At 54.4% G+C, this 25,025-nt stretch overlaps 1 protein-coding gene and 1 long non-coding RNA gene across 3 annotated transcripts in view; both read right to left on the bottom strand.

The window, feature by feature from the left end:
• The window catches only part of MN1 (MN1 proto-oncogene, transcriptional regulator), a 49,254-nt gene extending 25,518 nt beyond the window's left edge, over nt 1–23,736 (bottom strand). For both annotated transcript variants that reach the window (XR_014069437.1, XM_081544368.1), the window contains exon 1: nt 18,715–23,736. Coding sequence is in view for 1 of the 2 variants with exons in the window: in XM_081544368.1 (XP_081400494.1) it covers nt 18,715–22,465 (3,751 nt within the window). In the remaining variant the exon portion in view is untranslated. The remainder of the gene's footprint in view (nt 1–18,714) is intronic.
• On the bottom strand, nt 16,604–18,546 carry LOC145527061 (uncharacterized). The gene is made up of 2 exons (XR_014069438.1): nt 17,828–18,546; nt 16,604–17,359 (listed from the first exon to the last, which is right to left on the bottom strand). It is a non-coding gene; the product is annotated as an uncharacterized LOC145527061 (long non-coding RNA).
• Nucleotides 23,737–25,025: the final 1,289 nt, after the last annotated feature.

The following is a 25,025-nucleotide window of genomic DNA, read 5'->3' as shown; positions in this document are numbered from 1 at the left end:
CACTGACTTGCCTTCCAAAACATCTAGCCGGCTGTTTGGGGAGTTTCTGCCAGCTGCCACCATGGCTACCATCCACAGCACCCAAAATCACCTCCAAAACTCTGCAGGTGGATTTTTCAGGGCCCACAGGGAAGAAGTGATGCTGTCTAGGGGCACCCCGCTCCCCACTTTTCTGTGGCATGCCACCTCTTCCCCTTGTAGGTCCCCGACTCCTCCTGCCCAGAAGGTGGAAAGCACTGTATATACGTCAGGGTTCTGTGACCACTATGATTGTGCCAGACACGGGGCTGAGAGCTTCTCTTTATCTCCCCTGATCCTGACCAAGGCCCTTGTTTAACCCAAAACACACGAGGAGACTGAAGCCCAGGGCATGAAGGGATGGACGGTGGGGGGGGGGGGGGTCAGGGCCGCTACGGCTGCTGCCTCCTGCACTGTCCTCCTTCCCAAGGCCTGGGATGCAAACACCGACGGTCAGCAGTCAGGGCACTAACAGAGGAAGCTCCGGCCTCCTCTCCAGGGTCAGGCGAACCCCGATGTCTGTCCCAAGCCTTGAGTGGGACAGAGGCTGTGTCCTGGGCCCCTGGGTCTCGGGCAAGCACAAGGGCTGGTGAGGACCAGTGTCAGGGTGGGAGTAGGGGGGGCGAGTGAAGTTGGGACAAGGAACTTCGATGCCCAAGGATCCCTCCCTTTCCCACGCACCCCTGTAGAGACGGGGACTGGGACTCCTTGACCCTGGAGCGGCCCCACCCCAGCTCCTCTGGAGGACACCACCATCACTCCTGCTATGTGTCAGGAGTTCGGGGGTGGTACTGATCCCTAGCCCTGGGACCAGACAAGGATGCACCCCAACAGCTGACAAAGCCCCCTTCTTTCATTCTTCCAATCTCTGGGCACCCACTGGCCATGGACCAGTGCCAGGTGCTGGGGAAAAACTGCCTCTTCATCTTCATTCTTCATTTACACAGCAGAGTCCCTGCTGTCCTGGCCAGTGGGCACGCCCCAGAGCCCCTCTCCTCACACTGGCCAATGTCCTGTGAATTATTAATGCAATTGTCCCTTTTTTCTATATATTTACCAGGTAATTCCCTCTCTTAACAAGCACGAAGTCTGTTTTATTCACAGCACTGATTCTGGCACGGTGCAGAACACAGAGAAAGTAGGTGACAGATACACAGGCCACATGCTCCCCACTCATAGGGCTCCTAGGAGATACCAGAATTGACCCACTTGACAGACAGGCAGACTGAGGCTCAGCAAGGGTGCTGAGCCTCACCCAAATCACACCAAGCCACCTCCTGGCCCCCAAGCCTGGGGCTCTGCCTGCTGCCCCTTCATCCACAGGGAACAGATGGCGAAGATCTAGTCAGTGACATGACTGACAATTGTCAGGAGGGGTGGTGCAAGACTGGGAGCTGATTTTTGTTGTGGGTTCTCTTTTTTTGCCAATCTCTGTTTTTACTTTTTTTGTATTGAAGTATAGTTGATTTATAATATTGTTAGTTTCCGATGCACAGCAAAGTGATTCTTTCAAGCACCTGTCAGTGAGAAATCAGCTTCCTGGTTCATCCTTAGGGGTTCTGAGCAAAGGCTCCCAAGTCAGACAGGCCCACGTGTGAATCTACTCTGCTCCCCACTTCCCAGCTAGGTGACCTCAGGCAGGTCACTTTCCCTCTCTGAGCCTCAGTTTTCTCAACGATAAAACGGGGCTTGGTGTGATTGGCGCTCAGTGACCACGGCCTGTTACGACTCCTTTGCGACTCAGAGAGTCAGGGAGGAAAGCAAAAGAAAGGCTTCCAGAAGGTGGACGCCAGGCCCGGGTTACCCGGAGGCTCAGTCCGGCTGGTCCTATGCCTTCCTGTCCCGTGACCTCTGAAGGGCCTGGAGAACAATGCCTGGGAGAAGAAGGAAACAGTCTTCCTGGGCTAGGACGTGAGCCATGCCCCGCCCAGATCGGGAAGAGGACAGTCACTCCCCCCATGCCCCCCCCACCTGCTGAGTGCTCCCTGGGGCCTGAGGGACATGTCCTTGGGGGCAGTGGGGACACCCCTGTCCTAACCTATGGCCCAGGTGCTACCACGCTATTGGAAGAGAGTTTCTGCCTCCTCAGAAGGGACCAGGCAGGAAGAAAGAGAAGGGAAACAGATATTTCTCAGCTACTCTAGGCTCAGAGGCAACCAGCATTAATCACTCATCTACTCTGGGCCCTGAGCTTCCATCCTCTCATGCCCAAGGCCCTCCCCTGACTCCTCACTCCATCATACTCAGAAGCAAACCCATCCTCCTGACTGGAGTGTGATGACAGCCCTCAGCGGTCCGGCCCCTCTTGCCTGGACAGGCTTCTCCCACCAACCACACATACACACACACAGCCCCTCCCTGTTCCTGGAACTTGCCAGCTCAGTCCTGCCTCGGGGCTCCTGCTCTCCCCCTGCCTGGAACACCCTTCCTGCAGAGCTGGACCGGGCTGGCTCCAGGGTGTGGGAACCTATTGTTAAATACTCAGGAATTCTGCAAGCTGGCTGACAGCTGACGTTACAGCTTGACATGGGTCATGGTGGGAGTATTTACACCATGGGAATCGGCAAATGCTCTAAGCAGAACTTTCCCCTTCCTGGAGAGCCGGCTGTTAAACAGTTACCAGCACACCCCGGGAGAAGGCAATGGCACCCCACTCCAGTACTCCTGCCTGGAGAATCCCATGGACGGAGGAGCCTGGTAGGCTGCAGTCGATGGGGTCGCGGAGAGTCAGACACGACTGAGTGACTTCACTTTCACTTTTTACTTTCATGCATTGAAGAAGGAAATGGTAACCCACTCCAGTGTTCTTGCCTGGAGAATCCCAGGGACGGGGGAGCCTGGTGGGCTGCCGTCTATGGAGTCGCATAGAGTCGCGCACGACTGAGGCGACTTAGCAGCAGCAGCAGCAGCAGTGCACCACGGGCTGACTCCTTCTCATCACTCAGGGCCTGCCTTAACCATCACCAGCTCACAGAGGCCTCCCTGGTAGCCCCGTCTAGAACCTCTCATGCCCGTTGCCTTCTGATTCTCTGTTCCTGGCCCTGCTCTCTCTCTGTGACATTCTTCTTATTTGTTGTTGGTCTGTTGGTCTGTCCCCTACCTTAGAATGTAAACTCCTCGAGGGCAGGAGCTTCTGTCTATCTGCTTCCCCACTGAATCTCAGCACCTAGCACAGCACTGCCATGTGCTAAGCATTTGACACATGTTTGTTGAATGAATAAATATGCCAGGTGCTGTGAATTCAGACTTTATTACCATGTTTTCCGTTTTGAAGCTCACCTCAACCTCTCACTGTAGTTCAGGGGGCCTCAACCTTGGCATTTTTGGCATCTGGGGCTGGTTAATTCTTTGTCAGGGAGGATGTGGGGTAAGGACGGTCCCTGGGTGTTGTAGGGTGTTTAGCAGCATCCTAAAGGAAATCAACCCTGAATATTCATTGGAAAGACTGATGCTGAAGCTGAAGCTCCAATATTTTGCCCACGTGATGCAAAGAGCCAACTCATGGGAAAAGACCCTGATGCTGGGAAAGATTGAGGGCAGGAGGAGAAAGGGGCGGCAGAGGATAAGATGGTTGGATGGCATCACTGACTCGATGGACATGAGTTTGAGCAAACTCTGGGAGATGGTGAAGGACAGGGAAGCCTGGCATGCTGCAGTCCATGGGGTCACAAACAGCCAGACACAACTTAGTGATTGAACAGCAACTGGACTCTACCCTTTAGATGCCAGCAGCGGCCTCCCTTCCTACAATTGTGACAAGTAGACACTGGCAGGCATCCCGGGAGGAGGGGAGGGGTTCCGTCACCCCAGGGTAAGGACCACAGCCAGGGCCCCTCAGGGGACTGTGTCACTTGCCTCAGTTTGTCACTGAGAGGCTGGGAGAGGGGCTGGGACATGGCCCAGGGCCCCCGGTGGGAACAGAGAATCCCTTCCAGCAGATCCCAAAGTCCTCGCTTTCACAACCGTCCCCCCCACTGCTGCTCACTGACCCCACGGCCCAGGGCTCAGCAACCCTCTGAGAGAGGTCCAGGGATCCCCATGTTATGGGTCCTGGAACCTGTGATTCACTGGCCCAGGGTCACACAGTACACAAGCAGCAGCACTGGGATTCGAACCCGGGCCTGTGTGACAGCTAAGCCCTCCCACCTTCACCAGGGGCAGGGAGTCGCCCACTCGCTCCCAGGAACGCTCTCTCTCTGTTCAGCCCGAGCCTGTCAGGTTCCCAAGGCCCCACCTGAGCTGCCAGACGGCAGGGGGTGGGTGGGTAGGGGTCTAACTTCTTTATTGCCAGCACCCAGACTGTTTATAGCTGGCATGGACTCCTGGCAAGGCGCTCAGGGGCCAGGGGCCGGCTTATTTCACGGATTCCTTCTGCGAGAAGGCCGACCATTCTTCACACGCATCAGAAAGCTGTTCCTTCAGAGCCCAGGAGGACTGTCAGGTGAAAGGAAAATACCGGAGTGTTGGCATCCCAACACCAGGGACCTGGGCCTGAAACTGCAGCTGCCCGCACCAGGCTGGGGCCTGCCCACCGAGGTGTGGACAGAGTCTGACTGCCCCCAGCAAGAACAGGGTCTGACAACGAGGCCCGAGACGGCTGCCGCAGGAGCAGCGGGTTCCAGCCCTGCCCTGCCCTTGACCATGTAACAGATACTAAGACGTGCCTGGGTGTCAGGCCCCATGCTCAGGGCCCGAATGTACAGCCTAGCGAGGCTGCCCTCCAGCCAGCACGACTCCATAGCCAACGACATGTCACGTGGGCTCTCCGTGACTCATTTCCTCACCCCCACAGGTGGGACGGGACAAACACTAGCATCTATACCATCTTGCACTTCGAAGGGTCATACGACAGTACAATGGAAACGCCAGCGTGCGGGGGGGGGCGGGGCGGGCAGTGTCCATAACAGCTGGGGCTGGCATAGTGCTTCCTCAGTATCAGGAAGTCTCCTGAGCATCTACTCATGTTTGTGTTAACTCAGCAAATCCTCCCTGCCCCATGAGGTACACACAGTGATCTTCTTTTCCTGATAAGGAGATGGAAGCACGGAGAGGTTAAGAAACCTGCCCAAGGGCACACAGCTAGGAAGTGGAGTTGCTTGGGTCTGAACCCAAGTGGTCTGGCTGCAGAGCCTGTGCTCTTAACCACATCATTATAGAATCATAGTCCCATTTAGCTAAAATTGTCCTATTTAGTCTTCACAATATTTCCATGAGTTAAGCACTAATTTTTTTTTTCCTTTTTTCAACTTTATGAGGAAACCAAGCTGAGAGCCCTGAAGAGGTGATGGTCACATAGCTCAGAAGAGTCAAAGAGCCAGGCCTGAAATCTAGACCACCTGTCTGGTAGGATCCAAAGCTACTGTGGTTTCCCCAAGGTCAAGAACTGTCTCCCATTGCAACCTATACCTCCTAATAGCTCTGAAAGAGGAAGGGGAACAATGCTGCTAACAATATATCATGGTGCTTCCTACAAAAGGTTTGGAAATTTCAGACTTGGAGCCTGGTTTGCACAGGCTCAGCAAAATCAGATCCTCAGCATCCAAGTGAGAGGTCAAGAGGTAGGAAGGCAAGATGAAAGTCAAAGTTCAGCTTGTTGTGCAGCTGTGCTGTGTGACCTTGGCCGAGTTGCTTGCCCTCTCTGGGCCTTGGATTCTCAGCTGGAAAATGTTGTGGAGAAAAGGCACAAAAAGAGAGAAGCTTTTTTTCTTATTCTATAATTTTACCTATGTTTTCACCTCTGTGATGTTTCAATGGTGAAAATTACAAGCACGTTTTCCAGGATACCCATCTACCATGGCACTGCAACTTCGATCTCCGTCACGTCTGAACATCCAAGTTGCCAACACAAGTCTACCCAATATCTCCACATACGCACACCCTGGCAGGAAAGATTGGGTCAGCAGCCAGCAAAATAAACTCCCAAAGACTTTCCACAATGATGCCGCCGCAAAGTTCTGCTGGAATGCACAAAGTAGGCCTTCTAAGAAGTTCTGAATTTCCACTCTTCCCAAAATGGCCACAGAGGCCCTGGCAGAAAGGCAGAAAGCTGACCCACAGAACCGCCCCTCAGTAGGCACCCCGGGGCTAAAAGCATCCTTTTTCACAACTGTCACAAAAAGGGGAGCAGACACTGGGCACCTAGGACTCCTAGGAAGTAATGAAAAAGTCAGGGATCAAGGGACACACCAAGAGGATGATGGGAAATTCCCTGGGGCAAGAGAGGTTAAGCCTCCTACCCAGGGATGGTAAGGGGGTGTGGGGCACCAAGCACAAATAGTTCAAATCTCAAGACCAGTTTCTCTGTTTGTGGAAACCGTCCAACACCTCCAAGCCCACCCCAGAAAGAAGAAAGAAAAAAAAAACTGTGGGTAAACCCATCCCCTCTCCCTGTTCTCAGCCTTAACGTGGACAGAGAAGAGAATTACCATTCCATCCTCTGCAGTATCTAACTTCAAAAATCTTGGGCACAGAGCAGAGAAAGTAGGGGCCAACCAAAAACTGGGACACCAGTTTTTGCAGGCTTAAAAACAGATCAATTTTACTCTAAAGTTTAAAATGAAACATGCTCCTGTTTGGGAAAAGAATTTCATTAGGAGGAAAATATAATATAAAAATACCCATTTAGAAAGAATGTGCTATTAATTCTTAGCACTCTATGCAGAAGGGAAAATTGCATTTTTATCTAAATGGTTTTTCTGCATAAGCCATTTACAATATTCTTTGCTTCTCTATAATAGGCCCTGCTACCATTAGTGTGGGACGACCAGGCTGAGGGCTGAAATCGCCCTCAAACACATTTAATACATAACCCCTGAAAATCTATTCCAACAGGGACCTCAGCAAACAGGCCTAGCATTTCTTTTTTAAGGAAGAAATAAATATGCTGAGGGGGGTTGGGAGTGGTGTGCTGATGGGGGAGGAAGGGACAAGATGGTTTAAGTTAAAAGCAAGCACTCTGGGTTCCTTTAGCAGTGTTAAAATTGCAACTGATTTTGGCTGCATGATTGCAACCATTTGACTGCCTGTGTCTGTGTGCAGTTGTGTGTGCTGGTATCCACCCCACACACACACACACAAACACACACACACACTCATGGGTTTCCATCAAACAAGCAAACAAGCAAGGGATGAAATTCAGGATATGAAAACAAACTATTTTTAAACACTAAAGCAAACACACCAAGATAGCAATACTGTTATTTTCCCATTAAACTAAGTTTCTCTCAATTTGAAAAGTGAGAAAAATCTAAACAATACTTCCAAACAAACTGCATAGAGCTTGGGTGTTGTGGCCTCCGCCAGCCTTAACGGAAAAATAGCCCCTGTAGAGAAGGAAAAAACAGGCGGGGATGGGGCCAGGCGGCTTCGTCAATGGCCTGCCACGTCCCACCCAGCGGGTCCCCCCGACAGCAGCCCAGGCCTGGATGCCCAGTTGTCTCCAACTTCAGAAAGCGATACTTTTTCTTTTTTCCAAAAAAAGTTTTTTTTTAAAGTCTTCCGGCTCTTTCTCTCTTGGATTCCCAAAATAACTACTTACTTAATACCAAATGTTGGGGAGCTAAATTAATTCATTAAGGAAATGCAAGGGCTGTGATGGACACCGGGTGCGGGGGCCTCCGTGATTTTGCTGCCATGAGCCAGAACGCCTCGGGCAGCTCTCTTCCGGCAAAGCTCGGTCCATAAATTCCTCCTTTCAAACCAGGAGCCCAGAAATGTCATAATTATAGCTGATACAGGTAACAGGTGTGCCCCTCTGTCCCTCCCACCGCCCCCCCCCACCCGCCACCCGCCTTCCAGACAAGCTGCTGGAAGATTTAGTGGTCTAGCCAGGGGTGTCGTAATTACCGGAAACGACTCTGGTTTTAAGGGTTAGATAAAGACCCTCTCCAAATTTAAGGCCAGACACCGATGTCCATTAGACTTTAACGGGCTCACATAAAAAAAGAAATTGTATCCTCATCTCTCCAAATGCCTGCTTCCCCAGCGCCTCAAGTTCATTTCAGGCTGGCTCAGCGCCCAAAATACTCCTGTCCGGCCCTCGCTCTGCAAAGGCAAGGACTCGAGAGAAACTGATGTGCCGGGAATTAAGCAACTGGGTAGGGGGTGCTCAGGAAACCCCTTTGCTCTACAATTGTTACAACCAAAACCTCTCTTTTAAAAAATAATAATAAAAGTGGAATTTTGACCTATCATCTAGAACCAGAGACAGGGAGGCTATAGGGAGCCTGGGGAGAAATAAGGGTGGGTGGCTGGTACCCAGAGATGCCCAGGTGAAGAGCCCAGCACCATCAAGAATGACACACGCTCCCCTCTGGGACTCAATGTTCGGAAAGGCCAAAGCTATGGGCTGTTTTGCTCTGTTTTCCTTTTCCCCAGCTTTCGAGACTTACGCATACTTTTTCTTCCTTGTTTGGAAGTCAAGCCAGGCGTTCCTCTAAAAGTTACACACACACACATACACTCCAGCACTACCGTCTGTCCAGGGGCAGCATGGAAGGAGCCCCCAGAGAGGTTTATGATCCCTCACTCTTCTCTATGTCTGCACTCAGCTCCCAGTGAGTTAAGAATTAATGGTCAGAAACTTTACGGGGACCAAGACACCAGTAGGAAGCGGATGCTCTCTGGCCGTCTCTGAGGCTCTGGGAGGCTAAGTTTGCTGGGTTGGGCTTTTTCTCCCTCTTCCAGACAAGTGATGGTTGGAGGGGCCTCACCCTCCCTTTCTGCCCTGGGAAGGTGGTGGGAACCTCGACTGGGGGCCTTTATTCCGTGACGGGTGAGCAGGCCCATTAGTGCATACACACACACTCTCATACACACACACACACACACGCACACATACTTCTAATCCCAGCAAAATGCTTCACACACACTGAGCACAAAATAAATGCTTATTAACTAAACTGACCCAAAATAGTGACATGTACAAGTAAATTAATCATGCCTCTCCTGGAGGCCTAACAGGATTACAAATTCGGCAAAAATTGACCACACGATCAATGAGCTTCTACTTAAAACTCAAAGGGGCCAAAACTTTGTAGGAGCTGCGTCCTGGAGAAAAAAATAAATGTATTTTTCATCTCTTATTAAGACTCCTAAGGCCTGTATGTGTGCATGTGGGTGTATGTGTGTGAGCTTGTGTGTGTGCTCAAGTTGGGGGCGGCGGTATGGGCGTGCATGCACGCACAACAAGCAGAAACCAGCAAAAGGCAACCAGAGCTTTATGCCCAGACAATTTAGAAATAGTCACGGCATAAAGATCGTGAAATTGCTCCGGTTTAAAAAAAACAAAACAAAAAACAGCCTCCCTTTCTTTTCCCTCAAATATCAAACAACCACCAAAAGTTACATCACAGGGGATGAAAGTGATCAGTTTGTTTTCAGCCAATTAGGTCTCAGTTGCTACAGAAGTTTTAAGGGCTGCTGATGGCTGGACCGTGGGTCCCCCCACCAAATGGGAGGAAGATGAGCCTCTACTGTGTCCAGCTCCTTTCCACACTGCTTAGTGCTTATCTCAAGTCAGGGAAATCTTCCTCTTGCTGAATTTGTCACTTACTTGCATTTCCCTTTTCGCCTACCATTCAGAAAAAAAAAAAAATATATATATATATATATATATACATATTGTGTGGGAGGGCACTGTTTGCATTTTAAGACGGTGGAACCTGCCTGCGAGGTCTGTCACAGACAATAATATCCCTAAAGAGGTTCAGTGCTGGAAGAGACGCATCAGTGGTCACTTTATGGGGTCACCAGGGAAAAGGTCACTCCTTTTTCCCACCCTCATCGTCCCTCTTTTATGGAAAGACCTGGGGGCATCTGTGAAACTTGATGCTTTGCAACAGGCCCCGTCGGACCGGCTCCTCTGTAGGACAAGTTGGCCACAGCCACGTTATGAGGGCTCAACCCACCCAGGGCCCATCTGGGTCATCATCCCCACTCGCCCCCTGCCCCACGCGTCTAGCTTGGCCTCTAACTGCACAGAAAGGGGGTCTGATTGCTAATAGACCCACGATGCGGTCATCAGCCCCAAGCTGGGTCCCCTACATCTATTTCCCCCATACAGCTGCAGTCATGTGGAAGCCCCAGGCCCAGCAGGGGGGAGCTGAGCCAAGAACTTTCTGTCCTCTGTGAGGGCTGACACCAGCCCCCAAGCCATGCCCTCAACCCCCAGCCTTGCCCAGGAAATGGTATTATAAATGACTTCCACACTTCTAAATTATTTTCCACTGCTGAACCCCACATTGGTAAACAACATCTCAACTTCGAGGGGCACACTTCTCCCCTCTCCATCCATCCATCAATCACTGTCCTCCGCAAAGAAAATAAACTACACCCCAGTCTGCATCCAGTGTTCCTAACGGCGGCTGTTTCTCTCTCTGCCTTCCGGCTCATAGGAAAGAACAGAATGTCCAGATCAGGATTCAGGCCCTTGAATTTCAAGGACTTTTCCAACAGCCCATGCGATCCGGGTAGAACCTGCTCACTTCCCTGTGAATTCTCAGCCAAGCCAGGCGTTCTCTGGAAGGCTGAGCTCTGGGGATTTCAAAGCAGGCTATGTTTTCTGCCGACTCTCCTGGCCCCTCTCTGATCATAAGATGGTCCCTCAGAAGTATTTTATTCCTGGTGGTCGTTGCCAATCACTCGACAGTACTTGTGTTCCCAGATCCAAGGGCGCCTGAAAACACTGCTTCACGGTAACTTTAAAGGGTCCTATCTTTTTCACATCACACCCTGCCCTGGACGACTGGATGAACAGGGGGCCAGGTGTGTGTGTGTGTGTCTGTGTGTGTGTACAAGTGCATGCGCATGTGTGCGCATCTCCTCTCATTGCAGGAGCTCCTAAATACAACCAGGAACACACCATCACTGGGGCCCTCAACTCTGGGGCAGACAGATTTCTTTCCCCTGTCACACACCACACAAAGTCACCTAGGCCAAAAAGGTCCAAGCTTGCCTGACTCCAGTCAAAGCACTGACCTGAGCTCTAAGAGCAAAGGAAACCTCCATGCCCAAACCCTCTTTAAATTATCATCAGCAATGAGAAGGGAAAACTCATTTCAAACCTTCAGATCACATCTCCAGGCCACTTAGGTCTCACAAGAGAGAGAGGGCTTCTGGAGGAGGGAGGCAGGGCGGGGAGTGGGGAGGCCCAGAAGGGTCTCAGCACCCAAGTTAGCCCACATCTCCGGCAAAGGCATGACAATGTTGTCTATTTCTGAGTCGCCGTGGACAGGGTTTTTGAGACAGGATAAAAACAAGAGATGGTTCCCTCCAACTTTCCAAAGGTCATCCTACTCAATGGGCCCCAAAGATGCCTCCACAGAACCATCTCCTTGGGTCCCTAATCCATCTTCCAACACACCTGACTCACCTAAACTGAACACTAGCACAGATAAGTCAGACTGAGGCCCGGAAAACCAGAGATCCTCCCCCTAAGAATGGGAATCCCAGGGCCAATCGCCGAAGGGTCCAAGGTTTTCCAGAGTTGTCAAAGATGGGAAGAAGACAGAGACTTGGGGTCACACGGTCCATCCTACCAGCTACAGGGGAGGCGGGGCAGGCTGAGTCTGCTGGACCCCTGAGCTTTAATGATCAGAACATAAAACCCTGCTTTCCCTCTGGCTTGTGAGTTTGCGTGGGGATGTTTATTGGAGGTTTCCCCTTCTTTGGGGAAAAGTCTATCCCACGTATGATGTTCCTTCTGGGATACTTAGAGAGCCAATTTGTTATCGTGAATGCGCTAAGGCCTCCAAACTGTTAAATTCAACTGCCATTATGTTTAAAGGGCATTTGGGTCCTTACAATGATGTACATAAATCGTGAAAAGTTCCACGCACGACCGCCGTAAAGTACTCCCTCTGATCCCGCTTTACAGGAAGTGGAGGTGATGAAAACCTGCCGACTTTCTCAGCTAAGAAGGAAAAACGAAAATGTGGGATGTTGGGGCTACGAGGGACTCCCCCCTCGGGAGGAGGTGCCGAGGATGGCAGTCCAAAGGGGCCTTGTGAGACCAAAACTGAAAGCTATTGGGGCCCAGCAAAGACCCCTTTGGATTTCTCAAGGCTGGGCAGCCTCTCCACAGCCCCCTCAACCCGTCCTTCCTGGACAAACACCATGTTGGGAGCAGACCCTCCTCTTGCTTCCCAAACCTCAGAGGCCACTGATTAAAATGCAAGCCAGCAAACAAAGCAAGCCTCCGTGTCCTTCAGTAATTACACCCCGTGAGAATGATGGCTCGCAAACATCCCTTCTCCGTGCAAGTATATGAAACTGAACTCTGCTTTTCGGTCCCGGTCACAAAGTGAAGTTAGGAGTTCGGGGCCCCGGATGTGCACACCCACAGGGTAGCTTCTGACCTACACCCTAAAGTCACCGATGGGCCCATGAGGCTGCGTGAGGATCATGTTGTCAAGTCACTGGAAGATGGCAAAAAATGATCAAGGCTGCCACGGCCCTGGGCAAGCCATCTTGCAAAACGTGATGGGCCAGGGTTCCGGAACCATCTCTCCCTTCTAGTCCGGTTCGTGAGTTGGGGGGACCGTTGGCTGAGCTGCTGTGCACCAGGACCCTGAAGGCAAAGCTGTGACTAATTCAAAAGCCCAGCGTCCTCTCCGCCAAGTCGTTGGTACCAAAAGATTACAATAAAGGAGAAGAATTTCCATAAATGAGAAGCAGCGTCCGCTTCCCACCACTGGGAGGGGGCGTGGGGGAGGGGGTGGTGGGCCCTGATTCAAAAGATTCCTCTCCCTGGCTGGAGAGAGTTCAGTTAGCTGAACTCAGCCAGAGACACCTCCACGCGCAGAACCCAGCGAGGGACGACGTGCGTCTGCTACCAAAATACTCCAGATCAAAGTCACCCACAGCCTGGGAGGCCCGGGAGGCCGAGATTTCGTAATTAGGATCTTCAAAATCCTCCTCTATTTTTAGGACGTGCGCTCATTCAGTCCTTTAGAGAATCAGAACCTGTCAGCTAAGGCCAAAGAGACTGAAGGTTTGGTTTCTCTCCCCGCTTCCCCCATTCCCACCCTCCCCAGCCCTACTCTGCTTTCGGAAAGCAGATTAAGGGGAAACTAAAGGAGTAACTGGATGATTTGATGGAAATATACTTGGCCATGCATATGTATATGCGCGTATGCTGGGGAGGGGCTCCTTCCCACGAGAAGGCCATGGGCCCTGCTTCCCCTCCCGTGGGCTGCAGATGGACCCCGATCGGACACCGCACGTCGGCCACACTCTTTCAAGCCAGCCCCCAGATCACTTTGCTGGGCTCCAAGGTGTACCAGAAAGCGAGGAAACTTGAAAAATGTCCCCCAAATGTCTCTCTTCTCAATCATGCACTTGTGTACGTATCAACATCCCTGCCACTAGCAATCAAAACCCACACTAGAATCTGTCCACCCAAGATGTGCCTAAAAATAGACATCGTCCTAAAACAAACACATCGCCTGGGTAAGTCAAAATCCTGACTTGAGTCAAAACGATGAAGCTGGGGTTCTTCCAGCCCCTCCAGACTGAAGACATGGGTGGAACAAGCAGGGGGGCATTGAGGGAAGGATATAAGGTGCCCCCACTAGTTACAGGGGATCCCCCATAGATTCAGGGGCCCCCCATAGATTCACGTCCCCTCTGATCTAAGAGGTTTGGTACTTTCATGTTGCAGTGAGCTTAGGTAGCCTTCTTGCCCTCACACACTGCCCGGACATTTGATTCTATTACATAAAGCTATAGTTTTTTAATCTCTAAAATTAACCAAACAGAGGTAAATACAGTATTTCTCATGTGGAGTATTTATCTCTTAACAGCTTTCGGTAAAGCAGATCACTCCCTGGGCAAAGAACACGACTCGATGTTACTGTCACTCAAGTGGAGAGAAAGGTGATTTTTGCTAAATTTTCCACCATATGGTGGGTTCAGGAGATTCTGTGAAATCCCAAAGATAGGCTCAAGTTTGCCCTTCCAGAGTGGGAAGAATGCCCCTCCTCTAATTTCACCTGGTCCTCTCGGACTGTTTATTAAAGATGTATATTTTATATGAGCCAGAGAATCTCAAGTAACTTCTTGGCAAGGGCAGCTGTATTTTCAGGACCCATTAAGATTCTTTGTGGAAATTTAAATACCTCTGTCAGGCAAACAAAATCATATCAGGAATCATAGAATTTCATTGCTAGAAAGAGAAATTAGATTAACCAACCCTCACTCCTTTCCTAGAAATCTCAATAAAATAGAAGTACATTTCAACAGTCTCTTCTGGTCTGAAGGGGCCTCACCAGAAATCTAAATGAATTTAGGTTTAAATTCAGAAAGCTAAAGAAAGCTATCTTGAGAACAGGCCTTCCATCTACAGATACTATGTACATCGATACAGATGATAACATAGAAGTGTACATTCCATATTAGAAGGCAGAGCCTATTTAAAATCAAAACAGACAGAAAAAAATCCAGTGGCACAAACCACGACAAGTTCAATGCCGATTAGCTTCAGCCCCTTGGAAATCCTTGTCCTTTATTAATATTTAGTAGAAATGTATAATTGCAGATGTGCGCTAGGTTGGGGTTTTATGTCGGGAGGCGGGCAAAGAAGACAGGTTTATTACAACCATGAAATATTAAACAAGCACCAAAGAAGAGTAGCTGTGTGTCCTGGACTAGCCAGGGAGCAGGCAGGCCCAGACCGTCAGCTGCACAAAGGGGGCTCCTATCTGTTTACATTACCCCTGATTAACACCTGCGAAGTTTTGGGTTACATCTTCCGGAGGCTGCAAAAGTCACTTGAAGGCATGCAACCCGTGCTGGGTGATTTCTTGGGGAAATAGGACTGCAAGGCTTTGCCTTCCCAAAACCAGTTGGAAAGAGCCTTAAAAATTCTCTCCACGGTGTGAGAAGTGGGGAAAACGACTCAGAAAAACAAACAGCACTAGGCGCCTTCCCCCTTGCCTGCCCCCGACGAAGGGAATTCAGCGTTCAAATCCTGCCTGCCTAGTGCTACTCAGCACTGCTTTACTGGGCTCTGACGGGAACACTGAGAGAAGCATGAAATTCCAAAAATTTCTCCCGCATCACTGTAAAAATATCATACTTCCAAAAAGGGCCGGATAGCATGCAGAGCGTAGACCTCTCCCGTTTCCATGTGTGTGAAACAGTGTTTCTAGACGTCTCTGGGTTTCATGATAGAGAACAGCCAACAGAATGGAAGTTTGGCAAGGATAAAATTATTACGGAATAGAGTTAATTCAAGTTTTGAAACCTGTAAGGGACCTGTGGGCAGGGGCAGGGGGACACACTTTTTTAGGCTTAATATCCTTTATCTACAATCAATTATGATTTCTCCTCTCTGGGTTTTGAAATTCCTCCATAGCCACACACCTATTACAAAGATGGGTGGATGATTTTGCAAACTAATTTCAAATTCAGGTAATCCTCACTGATTTAATAGATATCTGAATAGGCCCAAACTCAGGCTGGTTTTTCTTTTTCCCCCTCTGCACAACCTCACCCTTCCCCCACCCCAACTCTGTGCAAACAGAATCTCATGACGAGACCTACAGTTTCATGATATAAAAGTTGTTTGGCGGGTTGATTAAGAAGTCAGAGGAAGCATAATTTGCAGAGGCTCACTGTCCTGGTATTTAAAAAAAAAAAAGATCATCATCACATGTGATTTTGGCCTAGACTTTGTGAGAAGCGTAACTTGCCAGTCAAGTTCCCTCCCCTCCGAAGGACATCTAAACCCCAAAAGACAATATGGGCACGTCCTCTCCAATCTGAGCAGGATCACTTTTGTTAAACACCGACTAGCATTTTGTCATCGGAGCGAAGAAATTTCAGAAACAGTGTTAATATTTAATCACATTAGTACTGGCGTGTTTTATGGCGTGACAAAATAAAATATCATTACAAAAATGGGCTTTGCCTGAGGTGGGGGGGATGGGAGCGAGCGTGAAAGACAGTGCTCGCTGGGGTTGGAACTTAGAGAAGGTACATTCAAAGCTGCTTCATGGCTGATGGGACCCTGGGCTTGTGTTTACAGAAAAGCAGGATGCTTTCCTTTCAATTCTTTTTTTTCTTTTTTTTTTTTTTTCTCTCTACCCTGTTTCGAAGGGGTACACTTCATTCTGATTTTCAGCCAGGGCACCCGGGGGCCCGTTGAGGGCTCCGTGTACCTATTTATACAACGTGCAGATGGAGCTGCGGGGTGTTATCATAATGGAAAGTTTAATCGTCCTTATTTACTACCAGTAAGGGAGCAGGAATCAGATGCAGATATCTTACAAAGCCTTAACTAGCAGTCCCAAGGCTGCAGAAGCTGTGAGTGACCTCAATTCGGGGCTTTATCTAGGAAACTGTCCTTCCTACATCACAGAGTAGAAAACAAAGGAGGTCAAGTGGGTGTCCCTGCTGAGGCTTCTAAGGCAGCCAGCCCCGAAGCTGGTCCCTGGAGGAAGTTTCCCATCTCCGTGTGCAGGGGAGGGTTTTGTTTAGCGGACAGGGGGAAATCAACTCCGAAACTGACTAGCATCTGTTTTCAAAAAAATACTTTCCTTCTCCTGACGCCTGACAGTGATAATGAAACAAACAAAACAAAACATTTCTTTTATGACATTTCTTCATTCTCAGTCTGCATTTTTTTTTTCTGCAAAGGAAGATTAGTCGGGCTGAGAAGGGAACAGTCCAACACCTTGAAAAAAAAAAATCTCATTAAAACCACCCAATTCCTCTGCACCTAAGGCCCTTCAAAAGACTTGCAGGCCAAGTGCTATTGGTTTTTCTTCATTAATTCTCTAAATCGGGTTTTTTTTTCTTTTTGACTCTTCTCACACCATTTTGGCCAATGTGGTCTTAATTATGGGGGGTGGGGAGGGATGGGAGAATGGGGAGGGGGAGGGGCAGCCAGGCCAAGCCAGGTAGAAGTGACAGGGGCTGGCATTTGTGCTAACCAGCTATCGATCAGCAGGACCAAGATGTTGTGCACAAGAAAATAAAAGAGAAGGGAGGCAGAGCGACCAGGATGCTGAGTCCAACTCCATTTAAAAAGGGGGGGTGGGCAGGGAGAAGCAGCGGAGGGTCCCAAACTAACCAATTTATGGCCTTGCCTGGGAGAAGCCTGGAGAATGCTGATGCTGGCCGCAGCGTCTGCTGTGCATGCTAAACACCCAGCTTCAAATGAGAGAGCGGCGTCCCGGGCTGGGCAGTAGGCGAACAAAGAGAAAAGCAGCAAGGCCGCATTCATGAATTAGAAAACCCAAGCGGGAAAGCTACCCGGGACGGGCGGTGAAAGCCCGGAGTTCTGAGCCACCCAACTCCTGCCGCACTTCCCCTCCCCCTCTCCCTCTGCCCCCATCCCCTGGTCCTAAAACCAACCCGCACCTTAAACCCTGGGTCAAGAGACGGCAGGATGCATGATGTGGACTGAAACGGAAGGTAGAACCTGAAGGCAGAGGAGAACCACCCTAAGAGAACGCAAGGATCAGTAGATGTATTTTTTTTTAAGACACAGTTAAATTGCCAGCTACAGGCTCCAAGGTAATGGACTGGTGAGACCAAGGGGATTCAGGGAGGTTTTAAAAGCAAAAGGTGGGTATGGGGTGGGGGGTGGAAAATGATGCTACCTAAAAAGGCCCCATAAAAAAATAAAACAGATATCTGCTGCAGCCCCGGTCACCTTTAGGTTAAAAAAAAAACCTATTATTACTTTAACGGCAATGGTGGTCCATTTTACTAACCCCCACCCCACCCACCTTAAAGGCCTCCAGGACCGACAGGGAGGGAGTACTTAGAATGCAAAGGAGAAGTGGGAGCAGACATCTGTCACCAAAGCCAGGCGAGATATTGACAAACTCGGGTCCTTTGTGTCTTAAGAATATATATCCATATCCCCATGCACAAATGATGCCCTGGTCGACTGGTCTGGTCTCTGCCAAGTAGACCCCACCCTGCCCCCTGCCCAACACTCTCCACCCCCCCACAACCAAATGTCAAGGAGGTGCACTCTGAAAAGCCTGCCTGCCTCCTACAACCCTGACAGGTCTCCAGTTTTTCAATGAAACTCTAATCGTTAAGAAGAGACAAAACAGCTATTCATTAGGAACGAATGTCAAATTAGGCGTTGCCTCTGAATGATGCTGCGGACACCAGAACTGGTAACTTTTTCCCCCAAAGATGCTGGCACAGGCGAGGGAGCTCAAGTTGCAGGCTGGCTGACTAGGAAAAGATGGGGAGGCATTAACACAGCTTCCCAGGTGTCCTGCCAAGAAGTGGAGGCTGGAGGGGGGCGGGAGGATGGTAGGAAACTCCTGAAAAGTGGAATAGGCCTGAACGTTGAGAGGTGAGGAGGGGTCTGAGTGTGAAAGGGAAGAGGCCTAGTCCTCAGGGCACCCAGAAACTCAGCTAAAACTTGACAGCGGGTACTCTACAATAATCCCCAAATGGGTTGCCACTTTAAGTTGTTACTACAGCTGTGAAACTAGAATCTACCTGGCAGCACCTAGGGGGAGGGAAGGGGGTCTGCCCACGGAGCCCCTGGGGTAACCAAAGGAAGGGTACCAGCTCCCAGCTGGGCTGTCAGGAAGGCCCTGTGCCCTTCTGACCCCGAGGGACCCTCCCCTTTCCTGCAGCCTTCAAGGAAGACGCCAAGGCCGGCGATGGGGGTGGGGCGGGTATCCGCCAGGTGAGAAGGGAACTGGGAACGAGCGCATATACCTTCTTTGCTGTTGGGATTCTGGGGTTTGGCCTTCTCCCAGGGCGCCAGCGTCTTGTCCTCGTCTGTGCCGTCCACCAAGGCCTTGTCAGCCGGCATGTACCAGGTGGCGCTGTGCTCTGCCATCAGCGAGTCCAGATCGATGGTGCTCATGGCGCTCTTGACCGCCTCGGAGCAGCAGCTGCCCAGCTCGCTGTCGCCATTCTGCGCACCCGAGGCCCCGACGGCACACTCACCCTTCTTGCCACCCTTGAGCCCCAGGGGCTGGTCCTCAGAGATGCTGAACTGCTGCCTCTGCAGCTGGATCTGTGCCTGGAGGATCTCCAGGGGGTGGATCTCGTCAGGTGGCGGGGCACCGCCGCTGCTCGTCGGGGTCCGAACCTGCTCCAGGCCCGGCGTGCCGGGATGGCCCGTGCCCCCTCCGCCATAGCTGTCAGGGGTCGAGGTAGAGGTAGACAAGATGCTCAGGCCAAGCGGGGGCGGGGGTGCCTTCGGTCCGTGTTCCCCGGCGCCCACCCCACGGGGAGGGAGTTTGGGCGAGCCTGTCACCAGAGGGCTCCTACTCGCTTTGGCCAGGGCTGGGGGGTTGTCAGAGCTGGAAGACACCTCGTCCTCGTTGGCGTAACTCGTGCTCACCTCATCGGAGGCAAACTCGCCCACGTGCGGGGAACTACCGTCCGACTTGGCCCCACCGTCCAGGGACGCCATGAGGTCTGGCTGGTCCCCCAGGAGCAGCTCGGCCCCCTTCCCCCACGATGGCGACGTGAGCGCTTTCTCGTGAGGCGTAGGCGCCCCGCGCGCCTCTCCCGAGTTTCCCCCGACGGCTGCGCCCGGCGCCTGCTGTTGCCCTGGGCTCACACCAGGCGCGCCCCCGCTGTCCGGCGCCGCCGCCGCCGCCGAGTACTTGTCGAAGAAGGTCCCGGGGCTCACGTGACCACTGTCCCTTTTTCTGCGCCCCCGTCCCCGGCCGCCGCCCCCGGGGACCGGCTTGCCGTCGTTCCCCGACGTCGATTCCAGGGTGTAGTTGGGGGAGAGGCTAGTGCCGTCCCCCTGGGCGGGCGGATTGGGCGGCCCAGAGGCTTTAGAGCCGCTGCTACTGGTCCCCGACGGGCCTCCGGGCCCTGGAGCCCCAGGAGCAGTCCCTCCTGGGAAGTAATCCGAGCCCGGGTTGCCGGTCACGGCAGCGCCGTCGGTCTCGTTCTGGCTCAGTTTCCTCTTGCCCTCGGGCGGGTTCTTCTTGTTGAAGGTCACGTTGAGGTTGGGGGCCCCGAGGCTGGCGATCATGTTCTGGCAGGCGGTGGAGAGCGCAGCCAGGCAACTCTGGCCGAACAGGTTGTCCTTGGAGCTGGGCTTGTTGAAGGAGCCCAGCGAGAGCGCGCCCAGCTTACTGGCCGAGGTGCGCTGGCTGGGCTGGAAGTCAGGCTGCGGCGGGTATGCGCTCCCGCCGCTGCCGCCTCCGCCGCCGCCCGTGCTGCCGCCGCCCCCGCCCGCGCTCGGGGGCGAGTTCACGCCTGGGCCGCTGTGCGGCGTGGCCTGCCGGTTCGCTGCGCCGAACGGGAAGCCAGGCTGGCCACCGAGCGCGGGCGCCGTGAAATCAGGTGGCTGGGGCCGGCGCTCGGAGGAAGCGCTGGGCAGCCCCACCCCAGCCCCGGGCGACTGCAGCTGGCCCAGGCTGGCCAGGCTGCCCCCGAACTGCAGGCCAGGGGAGGGCAGCCCGGGCACGTGGCCCTCTCCGGGCATCCTCAGCGGCTCCTGCAGAGAGCCCCGGAACAGCACCCCCGAGCCACCGGGCGGAGGGGGCGGCGCCAGTCCTGGGTCGTGCGGGCCGCAGTCGGAGGGCAAGCCTGAACCTCCCATCCTGCGGGGCAGCAGGTCGCCCGGCGGCGGATGCGGACCTGGGAACCACGCGCTCTCCTGCGCCAAGTGCTGCGCCTGGGGCTCGAACGTGCCCAGACGCCCGGCGCCCGCGCCGCCGCTGTCGCGCTCGAAGTTCGGCTGGGCCAAGCCGCCCACTGGGCCGCTGTGCACCAGGCCGCCCTGGCCCACGTCCCCGGGGTGGCCTAGCTGGGCCAGGTTGGGCTGGCGCAGCCGCTGCTGCTGATTCCGCGACGCCATCTGCTTGATCATGAGGGCCGCGTTTTGGCGTTGTTGCTGCTGCTGTTGCTGCTGCTGCTGCTGCTGTAGGGACGGGTGGTCCGGGGCCGGATGCTGCAGAGGTGGCCCCGAGGGGAAGCTGTCGGGCACAGGCGGCGTGAACTCGCCGGGCAGGCCGGAATAGGCAGAGGGCGAGAGGTGGTTGTCCAGAGCGCCATTGTGCATGCTGCCGTTCCACGAAGCGCAGCGATCCACTCCCGCGCTGCCCGGGAAGTCAAAGCGCGGCCTCTTGGCCACGTTCATGTAGGGGGGTGCGTCGAAATGCTGCAGCCGCTGGTTGGGAGCCTGCTGCATGTTGAATACCGGCTCGGAATAAGGGTGCATGCTCCGGTTCTCCAGCCGGTGGATGGGGTACTCGAACTGCGCGTGTTGGTTGGGCAGCATGGGCCCCCCGTCCTGCAGGCCGCCGCTGGGCGTGCCCGCCTCGCCCTGCTGGGGACGCGGGAGCGCGGGCGGACACGAATTTTGTCGGACTAGAAGCCCGGGCGGTGGCGGCGGCGGCTGCTGCGGGGGCGGCTGCTGCGGAGGCGGCGGGGCCGGCTGCGGGGGCGGCTGCTGCGGGGGCGGCGGGGCCTGCTGGGGAGGCTGCATCAACGGGTGCCTGGAGCCGACTCCAGGCTCCAGCCCCACGGGCATCTTGCGAGTCCCGCCGAACCTCTCGAAGAACACGCCGTGCTGCTGCTGTTGCTGTTGCTGCTGCTGCTGCTGCTGCTGCTGTTGCTGTTGCTGGGCGTGCATTTTCGACAAGCCCACCATGCCTGCAGCTCTGGGCAGGGCCGAGGCACCCGGGAAAGAGCCCCCGGGAAGCTGACGACCCGCTGCATAATGAGGCAGCTGCCCCTCGGAATCAGAGGGGGGAAACATGTCGAAATGTCCCGAGGGCGGCTCGCCCGGGTAATTGTATTCCAGCGAGTCGACGGCTCCTTGGTTCGCCACCCTCCGGGGCTCCAGACTGTGGGAATCGGAGCCACCGGAGGCGGGCAGGCCATGAAAGGAGGCGGCTCGGTTAGGGCTCTGGTCCAGCGGCAAGCATGGGGCAGGCACGGCATGGCCCGAGGCCCCCGAACTGTGGAAGTCCGGCAGGTTCCCGGGTCGCTGCGGGCCGAAGCTCTCCGGCCCCTGGCTCTCAGCCATATGATCGTAACCCTCGGCGAAGGGCGGCTGACTGCCCAAGCCGCCGGCCGCGCCGCCGTAGCCGAGCAGGCGACCCCCATGCAGGCAGGAGGCCCCTGGATCCGGCCCGCCAAAGTTGCCCCCGAAGTGGGGGTGATGCTGGTGGGGGTGGTGGCCTCCCGGGTGGCCGTGGTGGGGCTGTTGGCCTCCAAAGAATCCGTGCACCGGCTGCGCCTGCAGCCCCCCCGCGTGCAACTCCGAGTGGCTGCGCGCGTGAAAGCCGTAAGGCTCCATGTTCATGCCCAAGATCGGGGGTTCGCCCAGCCCGCTCATGGCAGGGTCCACGGGGCCAGGGGGTCCCCCCGCGTGGAAAGCCGGGGCCTTAAAGTGGGCGTTCATGCTTAGTCCGGCCTCGTTAAAGTTCCTCTCGCCCTGGCCAGCGTTCCTGCTGTTGATCTGGGGCTCGAATTGGTCCAGCCCAAACATACTTGGCGGGGGGCGGGGGGATCAATAGGGCATGACAGCCTGCTCTCCGCGGCGCGCCTCCGGCCAGCTACTCGTTCCGGCCCTGGCTAGGGCGCTCCCGGACGCTCAGCACCGCCGGGGCGCAGCGCGCACCGCCACCTCGCCTGGCTTGTGAAGGCTTGGGGCTATCAGCTCCTCTCCCGAAGCTCTCGTTCTGCCCGACGCGGGCCTCTCACATCTTGCGGCGCCGCGGGGCCTCCAGGAGCCGTGTTGGGGGGCCCATGCCAAGGGCGGTTGGCACAGCCGCGGGTGGGTTTGTGGGGAGGGGACGGAGCTGCGGGTGACTGAAGACAAAAAGTTCAGTGGGGGGAAGGAGGCGGGAAGGAGGGAGGGAAAGCAGAGCAATCACCTTCTTAAGTCCGATCGGGTTGGATGGGGAGCCCCTGGATGCTGCCTGAAGCCTCCCGGAGTCCGCGGCGGAGCTGCTAAGGGGCCAGTCAGGGAGACCCTTCAAAGCCGTGGCTGGCGCCGGGGCACAAACCGAGCGGTCCCTCCCCCCTCCCCCCGGAGTCCCCGCGCTCCGCAGCCGGAGCCTCAGCCAAGCACGATCGGCTCGCACAGTCCCCGTCGGCCCCAGCAAGCGGCTACTGCTTCTTCAGCGGGTCGGAGGACTGGAAGCTCCGCTCGGCATCACTGGTGCCCGCCCCCGAGCCGGGAGCTCAGCGGGGCTGAGGAGGAGCGGCGGGCGACCGAGGTTGAAACCGAGGGTTGGTGGAAGGCGCGGCTCCCCTATTCCGCGGCGGGTGCGCTGCACCCCGGCGCGCCGCTTCGCGGCCACGTCCGCTGCCTGACGCTTCCGTCCTCTGCTGTTCGGTCTCTGAGTTCGCGGGGATCTCCGAGCCCCGTTCCAGGCGCGGGCGGGCAGCAGAAGAGGAGTTGGGGCGCTCCAAGGCTAGGGTTCCCTGCCTTCGCGCCGAGGTGCTTCGCAAGTCGCCCTCGGACCCGGGGAGGGGGGTGCACGCGGGTTGGGGGGCCACGCTGGGCTAGCAGGCTAAGGCGTTCCGGCTGCGCTTTCGGAGCCCGGAATGGGAGGGGGCGGGGGCAGCTCTGGGGGGTCCGCGCACCCCTCTCCTGGCTGGCGGGGGGGGCCTGCGTGGGGCGTTCCGAGGGTCTCGGCTCCCCTCTCTGTGTCTGCCTCTCGCCCAGAGCCGGGAGAAGCAGCAACAAGTTTTGCATTTCAGCAATCAATTTCAGCCATTACATTTGCACCAATCAGCGCAGCCCGAGCTCCAGGCCCGGGGCGGGGCTCGCTCTTAAGGTGGTCCTGGGTGCTGACTGCTGAGGCCCCCGCCACGAACCCGCACTTCGCCTGCTCCGGGTCCCCCGCACCGGTTAACCTCGGGGTCCGGTGCCAGCGCGCTGCGGGCTCGCCCTGGCCTCCCCGCGCACCCGGTTAGAGAGGGCGCAGGCGGAGAATGGCGGGAGCTTGGCTTTGTTCACCCCGCTTCCCATTCACCACAGTTCCCAACTCCCCACCCCCAACTGAAGCGAGACCTGCGGGGTGGCTAGGGGGCGGGGAGGCGGGCGGTTAGCGGTGCGGGGCGCTCAGACAATGGGGTCGCCAGGCAAAGATCCTGGACTCACCGCGGAAAGTCGCTTGGTGTCGACTGCACTTCAGCACTGGGGCGAAGCTTCGGCTCTCCACCGCTGTCTGATTACTTGTGGCACCCAAGTTAACCGACCCTTGGATTTTCCTGGAGGTGAAAACAGACAGGGAACCCCGAAGTTAGGGATCTCCTCGAGAGATAGGGGTGCTTGACTCGCTCCTCCCTCATAGGGCGCGCACAATTGTTCCCTGTCCTCGCTGTCCAGGGTTCCCCGTTCTCAGTGACCGGCTTCCATAACCACTCTGCCACTTTATGGGGGCGCGTTTAGGATGAGCTCAGCGCCAGAGCGGCGAGGCAGCTAGGAGCCCCCGAGAAGACCAACGCGCAGAGGGCCACCCTGGCCGGCCAGCGCACCCTGGTTCTGGCACTCTGGTCAAGGCCCAGGCCCTCTTCCGGAGCGAGGTTGGCCTCCTTAAGAGATCAATTAAACTGAAGAGGCCAAGGAACGGAATTGGGTTGTGATACTAAAATCAATGGGAGTAATTTAATATCTGCCCTGCTCTTTATGAAATATTTATCCCAATAATCTTAGTTAAAATGTTTAGATCTTCCTGATCCCCACTGAGGCTGCAATCTATCTTGCAATTAGAAGTTGGGAGTTAGAGGCGATGGAGGATAGAGGAAGTGTTTATTCTGTGTGCGTGTGTGTGTGTGCGTGCGTGCGTGCGTGTGTGTGTGTGTGTGTGTGTGTGTGTGTGTGTATTTTCCTCCCTAAAGCGTTTGTAGGGGAGGAAGGGGGAGAAGGCCTTCAATTTTCCTTGCCATAAAATAGCACGAGGTGATTTTGCTAGCAGGCCAGCATTCTTAGGAGGGGGGTGGGAAGGAACTTTCTTTGAAGTGCCCCTGATATCGCTATTAAATCTAAATAAAATTAAGCATGGTGTATAAAAATGCCTTTTCCCCCCACAAAAGAA

Source organism: Giraffa tippelskirchi, chromosome 11 (genome assembly GCF_054371585.1).
Source record: "Giraffa tippelskirchi isolate mGirTip1 chromosome 11, T2T-mGirTip1v1.2.pri, whole genome shotgun sequence".
In the NCBI taxonomy this organism is placed as follows: domain Eukaryota; kingdom Metazoa; phylum Chordata; class Mammalia; order Artiodactyla; family Giraffidae; genus Giraffa; species Giraffa tippelskirchi.
Note: the sequence above shows the minus strand (reverse complement) of the source record. Positions and strands in the feature narration are given on the sequence as shown.